Source organism: Stegostoma tigrinum, chromosome 11 (genome assembly GCF_030684315.1).
Source record: "Stegostoma tigrinum isolate sSteTig4 chromosome 11, sSteTig4.hap1, whole genome shotgun sequence".
NCBI classification, from domain to species: domain Eukaryota; kingdom Metazoa; phylum Chordata; class Chondrichthyes; order Orectolobiformes; family Stegostomatidae; genus Stegostoma; species Stegostoma tigrinum.
Genome location: NC_081364.1, coordinates 59523370 through 59546577, shown reverse-complemented (window position 1 = coordinate 59546577; position 23208 = coordinate 59523370). Strand labels below are relative to the sequence as shown.

General features: G+C 41.5%; 1 protein-coding gene across 3 annotated transcripts in view; it reads right to left on the bottom strand.

The window, feature by feature from the left end:
• Positions 1-23208, bottom strand: part of rad18 (RAD18 E3 ubiquitin protein ligase) — a 227520-nt gene that overhangs the window by 144962 nt on the left and 59350 nt on the right. For all 3 annotated transcript variants that reach the window (XM_048547656.2, XM_048547657.2, XM_059649652.1), the window contains 2 exons: positions 22801-23129; positions 16486-16585 (listed from right to left, as the gene is read on the bottom strand). In XM_048547656.2, the coding sequence (XP_048403613.1) occupies positions 16486-16585; positions 22801-23129 (429 nt within the window). The remainder of the gene's footprint in view (positions 1-16485; positions 16586-22800; positions 23130-23208) is intronic.

The window sequence follows — 23208 nt, the reverse complement described above, 5'->3', positions numbered from 1 at the left end:
CTGTAATTCAGTTGGAGAGGGATCAGAAGAAGTTCAGCAGGGTGTTGCCAGTAATGGAGAGTTTGAGTTATAAACAAATACTGGATAGGTTGGTAACAAAGTGTGAAGCTGGATGAACACAGCAGGCCAAGCAGCAGCTCAGGAGCACAAAAGCCGATGTTTCGGGATAGGTTGGGATTTTTTTCAGTGGAGTGTAGAAGGTTGAAGGGCGACCTTATAGAGGCTTATAAAAATAATGAGAAATATAGATAAGGTGGATGGCAGGTGTCTTTCCTTCAGGTACGGCTTTCAAGACTGGGGGGCATATTTTTAAAGAGAGAGGAGAAAGATTTAAAAAAAAAAGACAGGGCAATTTTTTTTTAAAAAAAGAGTGGTTCATGTCGGGAATGAACTTGCAAAGGAAGTGGTAGATTTGGGTACAGTTACAACATTGAAGACATTTGGATAACTACATGAATAAGAAATGTTTGGAGGGCCAAGCACATCCAGGTGGGGTTAGTTAATTTGAGATTACAGTCAGCATGGACTGGTTGGACCAAAGGGTCTGTTTCCATGTTGTATGACTATGACTGTACAATATACTTTCGTCATTAGCAATTATTAAGTAGAGGCTTGCTCTGACAAACTAAGACTTTCACACAGATTAAAACCAAACATCAGGGATTAAGTGTAACAGAAAGCCTACATCATGCTTCACAACAATTAAATTTGCAACTTGAGACATTAGGCAGAAATGTTATAATTTTTTTTCTCTAAATCCTGAGACAATAATTTGACATGTCACCAAACTCAAGGACGTACAGCTTCATGATCAATCATGCGCTTTTAAGGCTGTATAATAATGGATGTAAGTTTGCTCGCTGAGCTGGAAGGTTCGTTTTCAGACGTTTCGTCACCATACTAGGTAACATCATCAGTGAGCCTCCGATAAAGCGCTGGTGTTATGTCCCGCTTTCTATTTATCTGGTTAGGTTTCCTTGGGTTGGTGATGTCATTTCCTGTTCTTTTTCTCAGAGGATGGTAGATGGGCTCCAGATCAGTGTGTTTGTTGATGGAGTTCCGGTTGGAATGCCATGCTTCTAGGAATTCTCATGCGTGTCTCTGTTTGGCTTGTCCGAGGATGGATGTGTTGTCCCAATCAAAGTGGTGTCCTTCCTCATCTGTATGTAAGGATACGAGTGATAGTGGGTCATGTCGTTTTGTGGCTAGTTGATGTTCATGTATCCTGGTGGCAAGCTTTCTGCCTGTTTGTCCAATGTAGTGTTTGTCACAGTTCTTGCAAGGTATTTTGTAAGTGACGTTCGTTTTGCTTGTTGTCTGTATAAGGTCTTTAAGTTCATTAGCTGCTGTTTTAGTGTGTTGGTGGGTTTGTGGGCTACCGTGATGCCAAGAGGTCCGAGTAGTCTGGCAGTCATTTCCAAAATGTCTTTAATGTAGGGGAGAGTGGTTATGGTTTCTGGGCACGTTTTGTCTGTTTGTTTGGGTTTGTTGCTGAAAAATCAGCGGACTGTGTTCATTGGGTACCCATTCTTTTTGAATACGCTGTATAGGTGATTTTCTTCTGCTCTTCATAGTTCCTCTGTGCTGCAGTGTGTGGTGGCTCGTTGAAATAATGTTCTAATGCAGCTTCGTCTGTGGGTGTTGGGATGGTTGCTCCTGTAGTTCAGTATTTGGTCCGTATGTGTTGTTTTCCTGTAGACGCTGGTTTGAAGTTCCCCATTGACTGTTCGCTCTACTGTGACATCTAGGAATGGCAGTTTGTTATTGTTTTCCTCCTCTTTTGTGAATGTTATGCCAGTAAAGGGTATTATTGATGGTCTTGAAGGTTTCCTCTAATTTGTTTTGTTTAGTGATGACAAAAGTGTCATCCACGTAGCGGACCCAAAGTTTGGGGTGGACGATTGGCAGAGCTGTTTGTTCCAGTCTCTGCATTACTGCCTCTGCTAAGAAGCCTGATATCGGAGATCCCATGGGTGTTCCGTTGGTTTGTCTGTAGGTTTTGTTATTGAAAGTGAAGTGGGTGGTGAGGCATAGGTCCATTAGCTTGATGATTTTGTCCTTGCTGATGAGGTTGGTGGTGTCTGGTGTATGTGTCTTCGGTTCTTCTAATAGTGTAGTCAGTGTTTCTTTGGCCAGGTTGATGTTGATGGATGTGAACGGGGCTGTTACATCAAAGGAGACCATTATTTCATCCTCTTCTATCTTGGTGTCTTTGATGGTGTTCAGGAATTCTTGGGTTGAGTGAATGGAGTGGCATGAGTCTTTGCTGTAGTTCCTTGGCTAATCTGTAGGTTGGAGTTCCAGGTAGCGACACTATGGGTCTGAGGGGGGCTCCTGGTTTGTGAATTTTGGTAGTCCGTAGAAGCGTGGTGTGTTGGATCCATCTGGTTTCATTTTTTGGAAGTCTCTCTTGTTTAATTCTCCAGATTTTTGAAGTTTTTTTGAGTAAGGCTGTGATTCGGTTCTCTAGTTGTGGGGTCGGGTCTATCACTACCTGTTGGTAAGTGTCGGTATCTGCAAGCAGTGCATTCACTTTCTCAATGTAGTCTGTTCGGTTTAAAATGACTGTCAAGCGTCCTTTGCAGGTAGGATAACGATGTTTTTATCTTTTTTGAGTTCTTTTAGTGCTTTCCTTTCTTGTGTATTGAGTGTGTTTCCTTCCTTTTTCCTGCTTAATGTTGGTGCAACTGTCCATCTGATGGTTTGCTGGGTTTCTTCTGTAAGTTTGTTGTCTTTCAGTGTTGTTTCTAACGCTAAGATATCTTTCTTGTCCGCATTCCGGAAGTTGTAGTTTAATCCTCTTACTAAGACGGCTTTTTCAGTGTCTGTTAATGGTCGGTCAGATAAGTTTCTTATCCACGCTGTATTATAATGTTTGTAGAGACCGATAACTTTTAAAAGAAATGTGAACTTCCAGTGACTGACTGAAAGAAGCGCTTAAAATTTCAAGTTTTACTAAATGCTGCTTTCATAGGTAACTTACAAACTATATGCTTTAAACTACAGAAAAGATTCCCCATTTAACTTTACAGACAAAACAAAAATTCTCATCTATTTACCCTCTCCCTTAACTGGATCATTCCTTCTTCAGAAGCCTCTTCAAAGCTACTCTTCATGGGTTACCTGTCCTTTCTCCTTTTGACTTCCAAGATGAGGGTTACACTGGAGATTCTGCGTCTAATCTTCCATCTTGGTTTTAGTCCACATTAATTTAAATCTGTTAATCTGAGTACAAGCTCCACTTGCATTTCGCACACTAAATAACACGGACCGGCTCCCTCTGTCTCTCTTGGCTAATGTGACACTGACTTATTTTCTAAATCCCTAATATCATTCTATCTGTAATGAAATAGGCAATTTGAAGCATAATCATTTCTTAAGTCTGATATTCCCAATGTCCCTCTGTGAAGCCTAGAAAGTAACAGTCTAGCTAAAGTCGTGGCAGATACCTTAGCTGTTACCCAGAAGTGAGAATATCTTGCACCTTCTTCTCAGCAAAACAACCTGGGTCCCCATGAGGAACCAAACAATCCAACATGTTGCTAGGCTGAATTCAGAACAGGTCACAGATAATACAACACAAATTGAAGAGGCAGTCTGAAACATAATCATACAAACTTCATATCTGGAACAGCTATAAAACTGAAGACAAAGTGTAAATCTGAGATACAGACTCGTAAGAGCAGCCTACACATGGTGTCATAGTATGGTACACTAAACAGGGCTATCATGACAACATCTTTGGACAGTGGAGTAATTAAGTCATGGTACAATATATTGCATCATGCAGACATTACAAAGATCCAGAACACAAAATAGTCAGTCTATCCATCAGTCTAATTTTATCTAAAGTCTCTGCACGCATATTCAGCTTTCAGCTTAAATCCTGCTAATCCGCCATTTTATGCAAGAATCAAACCATTCCCTCAAGCCATTTTCTCTACAGGTAGGAATACAGATAGTCCTTTTAAAGATGATAGTAGATCTACAGCCCAAATGATGGGAAGTGGATTTGGTGACTACACACAATAATTACAAAATATCTTTGGTAAACAGTGATGAGGAGTTGCCAAATGCCAACTTCAAGATTTCTCAAGTCCCTATAAATCCAATAAGAATCTATGAAACCCTTTTGTGGTGCAGTAGTAGTGTCCATACTCCTGAACTGGGAGGCCCAGGTTCAAGTCTCACCTGCTCAAAGGTGTGTAATAATATCTCTGAACATGTCGATTAGAAAAATAGATTTTATTTTTAAAAATTGATGCATTTTAACAAGAGGCTTGCAGTGTCAATGGAACAGCAGTTCAGTCAAAGTTGTTGCAAAAAAAAAGAGGGTGAGAGCGTGAAATAAAAATAGTTATGATGATAATAACTTGATGCTCAAAAAAAGAACTGTTGATGCAATTTCTTGTATAATACAGAACATTAAGATTCCCCAAATTATTCATGCTTCTTGTTATAACCTTTCAGATCCATAACTTCGTTCAGCTAAGTTAGCATTTCAGGTTAACAGACCCGAAACATTAACTCTGTTTATTCCTTCAGAGACACTGCCAGACCTGCTGAGCTTTTCCAGCAACTTTGTTTTTGTTCGGGATTTACAGCATCCGCAGTTCTTTTGGTTTTTACTTCATTCAGCTATCTAGTTTAAAGCGTTAACTGCTATTGTTAATGTTTCACTTGTGGGGAATAAATTATTGTTTCCAGCTGCTATGATTTAGAGCGTCCTCTCACTTGTCCAACATGCCAAAGGGTCAAACAAAAAGCCCTTAATACCATATTTCACTTGATTGTTTACGCACAATCCTTCTTCACCTCTGGGAAGTTAACACAATATACCCTTCAGTGGACTGCAGTTAGGGAACAACCACAAATAAAACAGAACTATTGAACAGTACTATAAGGCAGTTTTAAAAGCTTCATATAACATGCAATTTAATCACACGCCACAAAAATTATAAAAAAGTCTTTATTACATGGGCAAGGAATGTTTATAAACATTAATGGAAGAACATAGATTGGAGGAATAGACTACTTCCAATGGATATTCACCGGATTTAGCAGATCCATCAGGATTCTGATCCAGAGCTTAATGCCTGAGCTCTTTTAGGGCAAGAAAAAAGTCCAGTTGAAAAAAGTTCCGTTGGCAAACTTCACATGACTATGTCACACTGATTTCCCAGACTCCAAGATATCAAGGGGAATTTTCTGTCCTTGTGGCCTTGAAGTCAGGGGATTTCCACTGGGGGACCCTGCAACCTTCAGGACTGAACATTAAGTTCAATAATTTTAGAACCTGAAAAAGCTTCAATCAGCCCCATATCCCAGACCCTGCCGACATGACACGACACGACATGAGCTGCATTCAGCACAGCCAAGCCACTTTCACCTAATTACGGTCCCCATTATCTGCTTTTCTTTCTCTCTGGCTTAAGATCGACCATCCTTTAGTCCATCCAATTGTCATTTTCTCTATCTCTGGACTTCATTCCCATCTATCCGCTCACTGCTCCACTCCCCTCCCCAATCCCCCACCCATCTTCAACATATAAATCACTTTTCCTACAATCAGTGCTGAGGGAAGATCACTAGCCTGGAAATGTTTATTCGGCTTTCTCACCACAGACGCAGCAAGACCTGCTGAGTTCATCCAGAAATTTCTGTTTCTGTTTCAGATTTTCAGCATCCGTGGTTCTTGGACTTGACAGGATTGATATCAAGAGGGTATTTCCATTGTCTGAGGAGTCTAAATCTACGGGATATAGTCCTTCCACCACAGCCATAGCTGCTCAGATATTGTGCATAATTATAGAAAGTTAAGAGTAGATATTTGGTAACAAATTAATTAAGAGATATACAGTTCATGGAAGGTTCTGGATGTGAGTTTGCTCGCTGAGCTGGAAGGTTCGTTTTCAGACGTTTCGTCACCATTCTAGGTAACATCATCAGTGAGCCTCCGACGAAGCGCTGGTGTTATGTCCCGCTTTATATTTATCTGGTTAGGTTTCCTTGGGTTGGTGATGTCATTTCCTGCATTGGTGATGTCATTTCCTGTTCTTTTTCTCAGGGGATGGTAGATTGGCTCCAAATCAATGTGTTTGTTGATGGAGTTCCGGTTGGAATGCCATGCTTCTAAGAATTCTCGTGCGTGTCTCTGTTTGGCTTGTCCGAGGATGGATGTGTTGTCCCAATCAAAGTGGTGTCCTTCCTCATCTGTATGTAAGGATACGAGTGATAGTGGGTCATGTCTTTTTGTGGCTAGTCGATGTTCATGTATCCTCGTGGCTAGCTTTCTGCCAGTTTGTCCAGTGTAGTATTTGTCACAGTTCTTGCAAGGTATTTTGTAGATGATGTTCGTTTTATTTGTTGTCTGTATAGGGTCTTTTAAGTTCATTAGCTGCTGTTTTAGTGTGTTGGTGGGTTTGTGGGCTACCCTGATGCCAAGAGGTCCGAGTAGTCTGGCAGTCATTTCCGAAATGTCTTTAATGTAGGGGAGAGTGTTTATGGTTTCTGAGCCCGTTTTGTCTGTTTGTTTGAGTTTATTGCTGAGAAATCGGCGGACTGTGTTCATAGGGTACCCGTTCTTTTTGAATACACTGTATAGGTGATTTTCTTCTGCTCTTCATAGTTCCTCTGTGCTGCAGTGTGTGGTGGCTCGTTGGAATAATGTTCTCATGCAGCTCCGTTTGTGGGTGTTGGGATGGTTGCTCCTGTAGTTCAGTATTTGGTCCGTATGTGTTGTTTTCCTGTAGACGCTGGTTTGAAGTTCCCCATTGGCTGTTCGCTCTACTGTGACATCTAGGAATGGCAGTTTGTTGTTGTTTTCCTCCTCTCTTGTGAATGTTATGCCAGTAAGGGTATTAGTGATGGTCTTGAAGGTTTCCTCTAATTTGTTTTGTTTATTGATGACAAAGGTGTCATCCACATAGCAGACCCAAAGTTTGGGGTGGATGATTGGCAGAGCTGTTTGTTCGAGTCTCTGCATTACTGCCTCTGCTAAGAACCCTGATATCGGAGATCCCATGGGTGTACCGCTGGTTTGTCTGTAGGTTTTGTTATTGAAAGTGAAGTGGGTGGTAAGGCATAGGTCCACTAGCTTGATGATGTTGTCCTTGCTGATGAGGTTGGTGGTGTCTGGTGTATGTGTCTTCGGTTCTTCTAATAGTGTAGTCAGTGTTGATGATGTTACCTAGAATGGTGACGAAACGTCTGAAAACTAACCTTCCAGCTCAGCGAGCAAACTCACATCCCGAACCTCAACCTGAGCTACAAATCTTCTCAAAACTCGCTAGTTCATGGAAGCTGGTGAAAATTTGTGCCTCATTAAATGATGGAGTAACCTTAAAAAGGTAATTGCACTACTCCTATTTTTATTTACGTTCCTGACGTAGAGTCATACCCAACTTGATTTTTAACCTTTTGCAATTTCAAACCATTTCCACCTCCTCCATCTCATCATTTCCCCACACTGGGATGTTTTGAAATGGTGTATCTTTTCATTTAGATAAATTTCTTCTTCGAAGTCAAGTTTATGTCCAAGTCTTTGAATCATCCCAGTCTTACTCCAACACAGTAATTTTATTTTATAGGTCATGTACCCAAAATTTCAACTATTTTACAACTTTAGACCTGAAGGGGCACTATGGTGCCGTGGTAGTGTCCCTAACTCTTATCTAGAAGTCCCAGGTTCAAGTCCTACATGCCCTGGAAGTGTGTATTACTACCTCTGAACCAGGTTAATTAGAAATTATCTATAACTTTAGAGACTCAAGTCACATCCAGTCTGCCAGCAGGTGAAAGACAGATGGACTGCAACTGAATTGGCGATTCTAATAGCGTTGGAAATCACAGCCCTAGGAACTGGTCATAGTGCCGATGTAAATCTGTTGCTCAGTTCCAAAAAAAACAAAATTCCTGTCTATCACTGAGCATCATTTCATCATCCATCCAGCTTAAACAATCCAGGCAGATGGCTGTCTGACAGTGCTATTGCCTATGTCAATGCAGCTTCTAAAATTGTTGCTTATGCTTCATCTCCAGGAGCACTAATTTATTTATCTGCACTTGAAAAGCTCACTTGGGCAATTCAACTGAAGTCCCACCACGCTGTCCATTCAGATAAGTTGATGCTCCATCTGTTGAAGTAAGTTTGAGTGCTGGGTTTTTTAAAATTAAATTTAGCAGTTCTGATCACTGCCAAGTTAGATTGCAACAGCTCGAGTTAAAAACACAAAGAGCAGAAAGGATTTATGTCGCAGATTTCTATCTAGCGATCTTTCGCCCATTCTGCTGGAAGACTGAATAAAAATGGAACTGCACTCCTGACAACTGAAAAGTGTAGGTGCACGTGTGAAAAATGTTGGTGAGAGATGATACATCATTGGGGTCTGTTGGACCACAGTGTGTGAGTTGAAGAGGTGAAAGAACAGAGATAAGGTTTAGAAAGGAGAACCTAATTAAGAATATCACTGCAGCTATATTCTAATCAACCCATTTAGGGATGTCATTAGGAGCCTCTAGGAGCAGGTGGGACTTGATCCTAGGTCTGCTGGCTCAGAGGCAAGGACACTACCACTGCACCACAAGAACCCCAATGCCATCTCTGTACTGTGAGTGAAATTATTAAGTGGACCTTGATTTCTGGACATCTGTCTCACAGTTTAAAGTCTGGGTATTGCTCCTTTAATTTTTATTAATGACTTGGATGAGGGGATTGAAGGATGGGTCAGCAAGTTTGCAGACGACACAAAGGTCGGAGGTGTCGTTGACAGTGTAGAGGGCTGTTGTAGGCTGCAGCGGGACATTGACAGGATGCAGAGAGGGGCTGAGAGGTGGCAGATGGAGTTCAACCTGGATAAATGCGAGGTGATGCATTTTGGAAGGTCGAATTTGAAAGCTGAGTACAGGATTAAGGATAGGATTCTTGGCAGCGTGGAGGAACAGAGGGATCTTGGTGTGCAGATACATAGATCCCTTAAAATGGTGTTTTGGCTTTCATTAACAGGGGGATTGAGTTTAAGAGTCGTGAGATCTTGTTGCAGCTCTATAAAACTTTGGTTAGACCGCACTTGGAATACTGCGTCCAGTTCTGGGTGCCCTATTATAGGAAAGATGTGGATGCTTTGGAGAGGGTTCAGAGGAGGTTTACCAGGATGCTGCCTGGACTGGAGGGCTTATCTTATGAAGAGAGGTTGACTGAGCTCGGTCTCTTTTCATTGGAGAAAAGGAGGAGGAGAGGGGACCTAATTGAGGTATACAAGATAATGAGAGGCATAGATAGAGTTGATAGCCAGAGACTATCTCCCAGGGCAGAAATGGCTAGCACGAGGGGTCATAGTTTTAAGCTGGTTGGTGGAAAGTATAGAGGGGATGTCAGAGGCAGGTTCTTTACGCAGAGAGTTGTGAGAGCATGGAATGCGTTGCCAGCAGCAGTTGTGGAAGCAAGGTCATTGGGGTCATTTAAGAGACTGCTGGACATGTATATGGTCACAGAATTTTGAGGGTGCATACATGAGGATCAATGGTCGGCACAACATTGTGGGCTGAAGGGCCTGTTCTGTGCTGTACTGTTCTATGTTCTAACTTCAGATCTTAGGTACTTCGATGTTGATGTTTTGCTTTTCAGCTCCCAGCAACAATGAATTTAACCCTAATTCATAGCAGTGTACCCTATTATTATTGTAATTTGATGATTTTTGCTTTTGTCATGCAGTTATGTTTGTATATCCCCTTCAAATAATTTTCTTATTGTTTCTCATTATCATCCATTCAGTGTACGAAGCTCATAGATCCATGTTGGCCGTGGTATGTACTGATGAAATGAGTAATTCCACAGCATGCATATAAAAGAACATATTAGAAAAATATACAAATAGGAATGAATACAAGATGTCTTCTTGGGGATTTAATTTATATTTTGTGTAAAGTATCAATTTAATGACTCAATGCATAAATCTGTATAAATGAGACCACCAGATATCTATTACTAAATACTACGTTTAATAACCTAACCTAAAAATTACATTAAACCTGACATTCATTATCTGCCCAGGATGTTCAGTGAAACTGACTGTTCTCAATCACACAGCAAGTAAACAACCTACATGGCTATGGATAACGAAGAACACAGAGTGCACAAATGACTTTTAAAAAAACACATTTAGTCCATCAAGGCCAGACCTACCACAGATCATAAACAAATTATATGGTGAAGTGCACTCTCAGATCCATATGTTTTAGAACGGGAGAAAGGCTAATTTTAATAGGGTAAGAGAGGCCTTCTAAAGTCGACAGGGAGCAGCTACTTGCAGGAAAATCATCAGTGTAGAGAGGGAGTGACTCAAAAGGGTAACAGAGAGATTGCAGGGCCACTATATTCCTGTAAAGTTGAAGGGTGAGGCCGACAGGTTCAGAGCACCTTTGGCATTCAAAGATATTAGCTTGCAAGCAGATACCTAGGGCTCAAACAGAGGATGCTCTGCAGTATAGAAATTGCATGGGGTTGCTTGAAAAGAAATTTGGAGAGCAAAGAGGGGATATGAAAAACACCAGCAAGAAAATCAAAAGGCACTTTGTAAGTATAGTAGGGGAAAAGAATAACCCAGGAAAGAGTAGGGTGCATTAGAATCCAAAGTGGCAATCTATGTACAGGCAGGAAGACATGGCTAAGGATTTAAATCACTACTTTCTCAATGTAGACATGGGACGATACGGGTTTGGAAATCAGAGAGGGGGTCGGTCATATACTTGAACAAATCAGCACTGACAGAGGAGGTATTAGTGGTTTCAGTGGGCTTTGAAGTAGGTGTCAGGTGAGGACAGAGTTGGGTTCAGGTAAAATATCTGCATTCAAACTGCCCCTAAACAAAATGGTCACATTTCAATGATGGCATTACCCTAGAAAGTCAAGGGCAGCAGATAGATGGAAGCATCATTAACTGCAGGTTCCTCTCCAAGCCACAAAACATTTCATCTTGAAGTTATATTGCCATTCTGGGATCAAAATCCTGGAACTCCCTCCCTAACAGCACTATGAGTGCTATTGATACTACATGGACTACAGCACATCAAGAAAGCAGTTCACCACCATTTTCTCAAGGGCAATTAGGAATGGGCAGTAAGTGACAAAGTAGCCAATGATAACTACATCCTGCAAAAAAAAATCATAAAAAGTAATTAAGACAAGGAACAAAGTTTAACGATTCTCCAAATCTGGTGCCTAGCATCAACAAGGGGGACCCAAAAGTAACAGGCTCAAAATTTGCAGATGAACAGAAATTTTTTACGATAGTCAACTTTGAGGAAAATGGCAAGACTTCAGGAGCACAGGAACAAGCTTGCAAAATGGGTGTACATGGCAGATGCAATTCAACACACAAGCCAAGAGGTGGCACAGTTTGGCAGGAAGTGTTCAGACAGGCAATACAAGCCCAAGGTACTATTTATAAGGCAGCACAAGAATGAAAATATCTCCTGAAGGTGTCTGTGCGCAAGTCTTTGAAGGCAACAAATCAGATCAACAAAAGGAGTCAATAAAATAGACAAGATCCTGCACCTTATAACCAGAACTACAGAATACAAAAAAGGAAGTAAGTTACACTAAACCTATGTAAACACTACTTTGGCCACAGATTCGAGACACTAAATTGTAGAAAGGATGCAAGTGTTTTGGAGAACATAGAAGTGCTTTGCTAGCATTGTTTTGAAAACGATAGATTACACATGGAAAAGTTGCGCTTGTCCTTCTCGCAGCAAAGTAGGCTGAGAGGGGATTAAATGCAGATGTCTAAAGTACAAATGGACTAGATATTGCTTCCAAAGATCTGTAGGAATGATAACTGGAGGTCACAAATTTATTGTGATTGGCAAAAGCACAAGCGGTAACATCAGAGAACAATAAATTCTTAAACGCAAAATAATTGTGATTTAGAATGTTCTTCCCAATAGGGAAGTGGTTACACGTATAATGGAAGACTTTTTAAAAAAAACTGATTTAATAATTGAAGCAGAAATACTTGCATAAACATGAGCAAAGAACAAGTGGAACTAACTGAATCACTCTCAAAAGAACAGGCACATAACCTCAAGTGCCAAATACACTCCTTCACTGCTGCCTATCCTACAATTTTCTACCCTATGATGGAAATGACGATTCTATTCTAATGTTTCAACGTTTAGCAGGGCTGGGTGCAACTGTTAATGCCTTAACAGACCTGCAGCCTACAAGTTTTATCCTGAAGTGTCAAGTCCCTGTGAAACTTGATTTAGCTGATGGAACAAATTCACAGTCCTTATGTAATCCACTGGGTTTTCTGACTCCTTCTGGCGACTCTGCCATCATAATCAGGCCTCCTTCCATTTCAGTAGCACTAACAAAAATAAGGCAAGCCTCCAAACTCTCAATCAGCTGGAAGCAGGCATTCAGAATGCACAACAGTAAAGGACACAGCTTAAAAGATTACAACACTGCGCTGCGGGAAAGGAGAACAATTACAGCTTCAGGAAACAATTTGATCATGTCTGTGACATTGGAGATAACAACGAAGGCTAGGCAGCCTGTGGAAGGTGATGCCTGTCTTGACTTAAATCATGATGCTTTGTTGCACATGCTTTTCTTCTGGTAAGTCTGGTTTCTGACCCCAAGAGACCACGTGAGAGAAATGACCAAATTCCATACAAAACAGTTTGGCAGCAAAAAGAGTTAGGAAATTCTCTTGCAAATCAATGGCCAAGTAATCTAAACAAAAATTTTTTTAAATGTCACAAAAAAGTTGGAAAAAAAGTACGCAAATAACTCAGGGATCATAGGGGTCTATTCCTGCACAGTAAAATAAAAGTTGAAGAAATCATTGACACAGCAGATTGAAGTCTGTGAGAAAGGAAGATGTGCGTCAGAAATAATAGCTTTGCCATGTTTCTAAGTCTGTTCATAGAACCACAAAAAAAGGCACAAAAAAGGCTATTCAGCCCAGTGTCTGTGGGTGGTTGAATAAACTAGCCACCCATTCTAAATCCACTTCCCAGCACCTGGTTTGCGGCCTTGCAGGTTACAGATCTTTAGGGCAGATCCAGGTCCCTTTTAAATAAGTTGGAGGTTTTGACCCCAGCCACAAAACTGGATAGTAAATTCCAGACACCTTCACCCTTTATGCAACATCTTTTTCCCCTCATGTCCTCTCTAAGCCTTCTACAAATCAATTTAAATCTTTTGGAACTGAAGGGGAAATAGGCCTTCCCTGTTCATTCTATCCAAGCCCCTCATTATTTCGTACACCTCAATTAAGTTATCCTTTACCCTCCTCTGCTCTCACGAAACCAACCCCAGCCTATCCAATCTTTTCTCATTGCTATAACATTCAAGTCCCGGTAACAGTCCTGTAAATCGCCTCTGTAATATCTCAAGAGCAATTAGGTCTTTGCTCAAACATGGTGACCAGAATTGTATACACAACTCAAGTGTCTTATATACTTCTAGTGTCACATCCTGCTCTTGTATTTCATATCTTGCACAATGAAGGAAAATATCCATGTGCCTTAGTTACCATCTTATCTGCCTGTTTGGGCACTTTCAGAGCCTGTGGATGCACATTTCAGGTCTCTCACTCCCTTTAATCCTCTCTATTCTCCCATTTTCTTGTGCATTCCACAGTTTTGTTTGTCCTCCCTAAATACATGTCCTTGCATTTCTCCAGATTGAATCCCATTTGCCGCTTTTCCACCCAAACAACGAAGCCACTGATATCATCAGCAGTGGACAGCCATCTCTTCACTGTCAACCATATGGCCAATCTGGATGTTGTCAATGATGCTGCCCACATCTAAGTCTAAATCAATAACATATACCACAAACAGGATGAGAGCCAGCACTGTGGAACACCACTGGGAACTGCATCCAATCCCAAACACATCTGTAAATCACTATCCTTAATACAGAAATATAAAATTGTTGGAAATACAGTCAGTCCATTGGTAATCAGAAGATAAAAGATCAGTTTAGCTGGGGGAAATTTCTGCTCCTTCAGTACCTGATGTCAGACAGGAAGTCCAACAACTAACGGGTAGTTAGAGGAATGATCAGAGTTGGTGTGAAATAAAGCTGTACGTGTGGTTAATTGACGCTGGTTTTATTTTTGGGTATCACCTAGGGGCAGGAAGCATACAGATAAGAAAGATGATGTGGAGGAGGTAGAGAATAGGTCTTTGGAAGTCTCTAGATGTAATGTTATATGGGCAGCAACATTAATAACACAACTGATTCTCTGGCTACAACTGGGTAGATAATAATGGTAAGCTTCTCACCGAACTGAACATCATGGGAATGTATTGGAAAGGTCGATTATGTCAATGCCTGCAAGTCGAGAAAGACAAGGAGGCAAAGTTTACGTTTCTCATAGTCACACATAATGTCATTTACAACTTTAGTAAGAGCTGTTTCACTCTTGAATCAGTCAGCAACTCCTTTGGTAGTCCAAGCACTGAACATATTCACGAGGCTGCTAATGTATATTTTTTAAGAACAAAGACTGTTCTATACAAAACAGGGATAAAAACAAACCATTTTACACTGTACAAGGTGAGACAAAACAGCCTTGTTACAGATATCAAAAATACCAATGCAACTATTACCCCCAACACCAACATCACAGATGCTCACACTTCAGAGATGGGTTACCCTGTTTCCACTTTAAAGTTCTTTGACCAGTGGATGCAGCTGTATTTAGTTTCTTCTCAGCAAATCTCTATGGCTCTCAGTATTAGCTCGTTTCACTTGATGTGTCTTCATTACACCCTGAAAACAAACTCTGAACAAAGATCACTGACTTAACATGTGTTCCTTAATCTCTTACGTTCAACAGCCAATCTTTTGTGATTAATATTCTCGTGGGATGTAGGCATCGCTGACTGGGCCAGCATTTATTGCCGGTCCCTAGTTGCCCTTAGGAAGGTGGTGGCAAGCTACCTTTTTGAACTGCTGCAGTCCATGGACCACAGATGGACCCATAAAGTGGTTATGGGGGGTATACAAGGATTTTGGCCCAGCAACTGTTAGAATAGTGACTGGCTTGGAGCAGAATTTTGCAGGTTGTGGTGTTCCACGTATCGGCTGGAAGTGGTCATGGTTTTGAAAAGGTGCTGATGGAGGATCTTTGGTGAATATATACAGTGCTGCTACTGAGCATCAGTTATGGAGAGAGTCGTGGTTCCAACCAAGCAAGAATGCTTTATTCTGGAGTTGTTGAGTGCTTTGGGGGCTGCACCCATCCAGGCAAGTGGGGAGCATTCCATCACACTTCTGACTTGCACCTTGTAGGTGGCGGACAGGTTTTGGGGAGTCAGGAGATAAGTTAGTCACCTCAGCATTCCTAGCCTCTGAACTGTTCATATAGCCACTGAATTTATATGGCAAACCCAGCTGAGTTTCTGGTAATGCCCAGGATATTGATAGTGGGGGATTCAGTGATGGGAACACCATTAAATGTCAAGGGGGCAGTTAGATTGACCCTTATTGTTGATGTTTATAGACTGGCACTTGCATCACGCAAATGTTACTTGCCACTTGTCAGGCCAAGCCTCGACACTGTTCAGATCTTGTTCCATTTGACATGGATTGCTTCAGTATATGAGGAGTCACAAATGGTGCTGAACATTGTGCAATCATTGGTGAACGTCCCTAATTCTGACCTTATGGAGGAGGGAAGGTCATTGAAGCAGCAGCAGAAGATGGTTGGACCTTGGAAACAACTGTCAGTAACTCTGCAGAGACTTCCTGAAACTAAGACCGACTGACCTCCTACATTCACGATCAGTTTCCTATGTGCCAGGTATGACTCCAACTGGTGGCTGAAGTCCATCTGGTGGTTGGAGTCTCCTATTGCAAGCCTGTCAATGTTTATATCTAAAAAGTAACTAAGAGATAAGGTGTATCAACTACTGCCTTTTCGCTTTAAGTTACTCAATATTGCTGGGAGCAAAGCTTCTCCTAAAGTTTGAAAGATCATCTGCAATCTGTACAAGTTTAACAGGATTCCCAAGAAAACAGAACTGTCAGATCTCTGGTGTTAATTTGCAATTCAATTTAGCACACAGGTACTACCTATGGAGTAAAGTTCCTCCTGAGCTTCAATATTAGATAACCCAAGCTACTCCAGAACTCATCGTGGTTGATATCAACAAATGAATTGAAGAGAAAATAATCCCATCTCCATGGTTAGTTTTCCTCATCTTGATAAGCACAAAAAAGCACTGTCTCCTCAAAGGCTGTGTGGAAAAAGTAAAACAACATCATGAGCTGTACCACACTCTTCGCCTCAATGTACGGCACCCAGTCCATTACCCTCTAAGGAATGCACAAGTGATAAGCTATTGATCGAAAAAGACTTCTGGTTTTGAGGAACTGAAAATGATTGGTTGACAGGAAAAACATGGATAGTGTGACAAGATGGCCTGTCTCCCAGCAGTAATTCACTGAGTAGCCATGCACTGTACCTTCGAAGACTTTCTTTCTTCTCTTCTCTTATTAAGCAGCCATCAAGGTGCTTATTTATGTTGTTTTCAGGTATAGCAACTGCACAGACTGGGCAATTCACTGTGAAACAAAAAGGAACACAAAGATTATTAAGCATCACACAGTAGATTATTTGGTCCCCACAAAGCTACGTAGTCTTTTTTGAACTAGAATGGTTCCAGTACATTTTCATAATGCACATAGATAGGGAGAATGCTTAAAGAGGATCGGGATGAGGATGGTACACACAGAAGCAGCTATCTTTCCTGCTTGGAATGAAGCAGGATTGAATTCCAAGATCCTTGCAGGAGGCAAGGGACACGACGCATGCCAACACCTTCCTAAGATGAGCCTGGACACTGTGTGTGATGTTATTCTTAGATTTTTCAACCATGACTGAGCCTACATCTTAACAAATATCATCCTTTCCAGAGACACAGTCAGTAGACAACAAACACAAGCACAAACCCAAAGAAATATTTCCTTTCCCTACCCAAGAACACAGTAGTAATAGAGTCCCCATTGCCGAGTGCAGAGCAGCCAACTCAGTGAAGACAGAGAGAGACAGACACAGACATGGGAGAAGTTGGGAGAGAGAGGGATAAAAGAGAGCGTGAACATGAGATAAAATAATGCAGAGAGGTCAGACATTAGATAAACAGTGCAAGAGAGATAGAAAAGGCATGATAAGCTAGCGAAAGAGCACGGACAACATTGAACTCAATCCCGTATACATTCTACCATGGAGGAAATCTAGAAGTGAGGCAATTCATCGCAATGGACCCCAGAGTTTACAAGTCTGCAGAACAACAAACCAGCTTGGCGAGCCAACCAACCTCTACATCCACAATCCGAGCTACAAATCTACTCCAAACCCTGAGCACAGACAACACATACAACAGCCCGACAGATGGATCGTAGACGCCAGATAAAACAAGACCAAACAGAAAACGGATACCAAATAAAAGTAGCATGACAAAAGCAGAGGACCATATAAAAGGGCATGAGAATGAGCAAAAACAAGATAAAACAATTCGAGGAGAAAGACTGCAGACACCAGATAAAATCATGCAAGTGAGAATTCCTTGTGGGGTTAAACTCACTCCAGAAACGTCGTGGGAACCAGAACATTAGAACGAAATGCCAGGCTGCACAAAACGGTGGGAGAGGCAGACAGCAGTAAAACAGAGAATAATAATTAGTAAGTATGCAACTAATTAATGCAGTGTAAATCAAGGAAACGCAGCATGTATGTGAATGCATGCAGTACAGTCAATAAGATTGGTGAGTTATAGACCCTGTTTTATGGGATTATGATGTTGTGATTATGACAGCCATCTGACAAAAGAACTGGGAGGTAGCGTTAGATATGAACTTCAATGTTGAATTTTCACTGCTACTGTCGGGACGGGAGGTCCAAGGACAGATTGCCATGTCATTCCAAAGCCTGAAAGGGAACTGGACTATCTGTTTGTGCCCAGGGGGGTTTGCTGTCCACTCAGGTCAAGAGGAAAGGGAACTGACTGTGTGTTAAATGGAGGGGTTGCAAGGTTGACGGCTGGTGTTTGGGTGTGGTTTCGGGCTCGGTGGATCGATTGGAGTCTGCGTGGACCCTGCCCAGCTGAATGAAGCAACTGAACATAAAGGTCAGGCTACATCATGTGTGGCTGAGAACTTAGCAAAGAGTTCAATCTTCATGAAACTCGATACAACTTTTGTTTTTTGGGCAACTCTCCTTCAACCTAAATTGCCCACAACCTTCATTACACCATTTGGAAGGTTTTGCTTCAACAGATTATCCTTCAGCATCAGCCATGATATAGTTTTAGTTGAAGGTGTAGAAAGCTTTAAATTGACGACAACTACAGCCTTATCTGTGTCAACTCAGCAAGTGAATGAAAACAAAGATGCACAGAAATCTGTTGAAAAATGTGTTCAGGTTAGAGAATACTTCATCAAAGAAAGGCCAGCATACATGCCACACAATCCCATTCTGAGACAGTACTCTGAACAGACAAAACACCTAAGTGTGGTCAATAATATACTCATTAATGATGAATGGTTGGTCATTCAACAGTCTTGAAAATCAATACGCTGTACCAATTGCAAGATATTCTTTTCAGCCGTAAGGACTCTCAAAACAGTTGGAAAAGTTGGCATCATGTTGTCTGACTCAGGAGACAACAGAACCATTGATAATAACTTCCTTTCTATAAAGGCCATAGAAATGACTCAGGAAGCCTCCTGAAAATAAAAGTAAAATGTTCTTGATAGTAGTAAACTGCTTTTCCAGATGGGTAGAAGTCAAGCAACTCTAGGATCAGACTTCAAAAGCAGAGGTTATATTGTTACAGGATACCTGTACGGCACACAGAAAGCCAGACCTTATAATCTCAGAAAATGAACTGCAGTGTGACAGTGACAAAAGATTTTGTAACTTTGGTATTTTCTCAGATGACCACTTGTGCAGTTTGTCATCTCAACCAGTATGTGATGGTGTGGAGGTGCTGGTGTTGGACTGGGGCGGACGGGGTCGGAGGTCGCGCAGCACCAGGTTATAGTCCAGCAGGTTTGTTTTAGGTCACAGGCTTTTGGAGCGCATCCCTTCGTCGGGCGAGGTCGGAGGGAAGCACATAGAACACAGAATTTATGGGCAGACAGATCAAGAGATTATATCAATGGTGTCAGTGGAGTGCTGAATAAGTCCCTGCATGTGCTCCAAGGTATTGGGCGGTGTGAGTAAAGTGACAACAGCTGAATAACAAGTGGAAGTATGACCTGTGGTCCAATTAAATGAGGCAGAGAGATAATTACAAAAAAACAAAAATGGGGGAGTGCTGGAGACAAACCAAGTGACTGGAATAACAATGAATAGTATAAGAGTCAAATGCCAAGGGTCGAACCAAAATAATAAGCAATCCAAATAGATAGGTGGGCAGTGAGAGCCTCTTTCCTTGGATGGAGATGGCTAGCACGAGGGGACATAGCTTTAAATTGAGGGGTGATAGATATAGGACAGATGTCAAAGGTACGTTCTTTACTCATAGAGTAGTAAGAGCATGGAATGCCCTACCTGCAACAGTAGTAGACTCGCCAAGTTTAAGGGCATTTAAATGGTAATTGGATAAACGTGTGGATAATAATGGAATACTGTAGGTTAGATGGGCTTCAGTTTGGTTCACAGCTCGGTGCAGCATCGAGGGCCGAAGGGCCTGTACTGTGCTGTAGTGTTCTATGTTCTATGTTCTATATTTCTGGTTACAAAGAGATCAGAAATGATTAGAAAGTTTTAAAAAAAAAAGAGGGGTGGCATTTTTCATTAAGAAAGGCCCTGCAGTACTAGAGAAAGAGCACGTGTCAAAGGGTTCAAGGACAGAATCAACTTGCGAGAGCTAAGAAATGACATTATATTCCTCAGTGTAATTTGTGGACCACCTACTTGTGGGAAAAATAAAGAAGAACAAATCAGCCAGAAAATTATAGACAGGTATCAACATCATCATGGGTGACTACAATTACCCACATACAGACTGGGATTGTGGTAATACAAGAAGCTGCAATTTGCAGGCATTTCCAAATTGTAGTCAGCAGAATTTCCTGCAGCATTGTCCAGTCCAACAAGAAAGAAGATACTGTTAGATCCAATTCTCAGAAACAAGTTGGCCTAGTAAATCAAGTTGCAATGAAAGAACATCTGGGGAAAGTAGTCATTGGTTCACAAGGTTCAGGATAGTGGTGGAGAACGGCACTGGTCAATCCAGAGTAAGAACAGCCAACTGGAAGGCAACCTACTTCCATGGGGAAGAAATGATACACTGGAATCCAGGGTTGGCAGGAGAAACAGTAGCTGAACAAACAGCAGGATTTACACAAAGGCAAGAAGCATGGTTGAGGTGTTAAATTAATACTTTGCAACAGTCTTTACCCACAAGGCAAATGATGTCTTTGCTGTGGTGAGTGGGAGGAGGAAACTTGGCCATCAGAGTGATTTAAACTTGATAAGGAGGTAGTGTTCGATAAGCTGTTAGCACATCAACTAAGACCAGAGGATATGCATCCAAGGATATTGACGGACTTGAGAGTGGACATTGCAGAGGCACCAAACCATAATCTTTCAATCTTCTCTCGGTTCAAGAGTGGTCTTGAAGGACTGGGGAATCTCAAACTTATGCAAAAATGATTGAAAAGATCGGCCAGCTAAATTGAGACCAGTCAGTTCAGCTTCTATGGTGGAGAAAGTTCTAGCAACAATTACATGGGATAGAATTAACCATAATATGGAAGAAATGTGATTCAGATATGTTGGTATGGGTTCATTAATGGAAAATCTTGTCCAACTAACCTGCTGGAGCTTTTCCCAAAAGGTACCAGGCATTTATAAGCATAGGACTTGATGTGATATACATGAACTCCCAAAAGGCATTTGATACAGCACCACACAAAAGGCTTGAGAAGGAAAATCAAGAGAAAGGACAATAGCCACATGGATACAAAATTGGTTGACAAATACAAAGGAATGATGAGTAGGTATTTTTCAGTCTAGTGAAAGGTTTGTAATGGAGTTCCCTTGGGGTCAGTAGTGAGGCCCTTGATTTTCCTGACATGTAATATAAATGATCTTGATCTTGGTGTGCAGTGGACAATTTCAAAGTTTGTGGACAATACAAAACCTGTAAGAATTGTAAACAGACAGAAGGAGTGCAGAGCTTCAAAAGGGCATCAACACATTGGTGGTGTAAGCAGACAGATAACAGGTAAAGCTCAATGCAATGAAGTATGAGGTGAATGCACCCTGATACAAAGAACACAGGGAGAAATTTCAAGAAAGGGTACGACTCTGACCACTGTGCAGGAGCACGTAAATGTCATTAACGGTGGCAGGATGGTATGAAGAGCAACAAAGTATTCAGTGTTCTGGGCTTCATAATAAGAGTAGAGAGTACCAGAGCAAGGAAGTTCTGATGGAGATATACAAGACAATGGTTAGACCTCAGCTGGAATACTTTGTCTGGTTCTGGGCACCACACTTTAGGAAGGACATAGATTCATTGGACAGAGAGTAGAAGTGTTTCACATTGCTAGTAGCTAAGGTACGGATTGCAATGCTTGCAAGTGTGTTGGAGGCACATTCAATTCAGGCATTCAAAAGGTCAGGCATTTGAGGAAGTGGCAGCAAATTGACTCAAGTTAAATTGCTCAGACACCCAGTTCAGTCATGACAAGCCAAATGGTCTCTTTCAGTCTGACAACAGTTCTGAGATTTAGCATAGAGCCAATTTTTTTTTTACAGATAGTACCAAATCTATTTCCAAGACCCCTATCTGTCAGCATGTTCCAGATCATAATCACTTGTGCAAACGCATCCTCATTTCCCACCTTGTCCTTTTGCCAATTGTTCTGCATCTGCATCTTCTGATTACCAACCCAGCTGCCAATGGGGACAGCTTTGTCTTACTTATTCCTTCTTTTAATCATTTTATAAGATGTGGACATCACTGGCAGCATTTTCCATTCAATTAAGTGGCTGACTAGGCCAGTGTGAGGGAAGTTAAGAGTTAATCTGCTGTGATTGTAGAATAACACAGAAGTGACCATGGTAGGAACAATCAACCAAATGAACTTTATTGTAATCAGTGAGAGCTACCATTATCACCATGACTGAGACTAGCTTCATAATTCCAGATAAATTCATTTGAATTTAAGTTCCAGAGAATTAACCTCTGCTTCTGGATAGTGCAGTGACATTACTGTTATACCATCAAAAGAAACTTTATCAAAACTCTTCAAAAGTTTAAACTCCACAATGCTCCTCACTCCAAGTAGAAATAGGTTTTCCACATGATAATAAGTCTTCATCCATGAGAACCACAAAGTTCCTATTACGCAGGCCATTTGGCCCATCGAATCCATGCCAACCCTCCCAACAGCAGCCCACCCTAACACTGTAATCTCACATTCTCATGCCTAATCCACCTAGCCTGCACATCCCTGGGAACTATGGGGCAATTTAGCATGGCCAATCCACACAACCAACACATCTTTGGACTGTGGAAGGAAACCCAGCCAGAGACAGCGAGAATGTGCAAACTCCACGCTGTAACCTGACGGAGGAATCAAACCCAGGTCCCCAGCACTGTGAGGCAGCAGTGTTAACCTCTGAGCCACCAGGCCAATCCTACTTGAACTAATTATGGAGGCGTGGCAACAAACTGTATTTACTGGCAAGCGGGTAGACTATTATTGTTTGAAAGAGCTGTGATTGACATCAAAGGTTTAAAACAAAATCAGCACTCAACCTTTCACTATTTCCCGTGACGTTGAAGGTTGTTCTGCAACATCAGTGCTCCTGTGCCTTCGGTCTCCCAAGCGATTAGATGCAGCAGTGATTGGCTTGGCACAAGTGCTAGTCTCTTCCACACTGCATTGCTTCTCCATAGACTGTTCCCCTAATGGTCTCATGGTGGTGACAGAAGGACTCCGAGATAAAAATTTATCCATAATCACCGTCTCCAGCTTCATCTTAGCATGAGTTTTGGAACTACTCAAAACGTTCTTGTCCGATCCGTCTGCGCGTGTGGCCTGAGGTGAGGTTGGAGGAGACTCCAAATTGCACTTTGCCAGATCTCTTTTGAAATTAAAGCAAAAAGACAATTAATGCAGAGTAGTTTACTGGTTGCAAACTGCCCTTCCTAATCTCAAGCCTC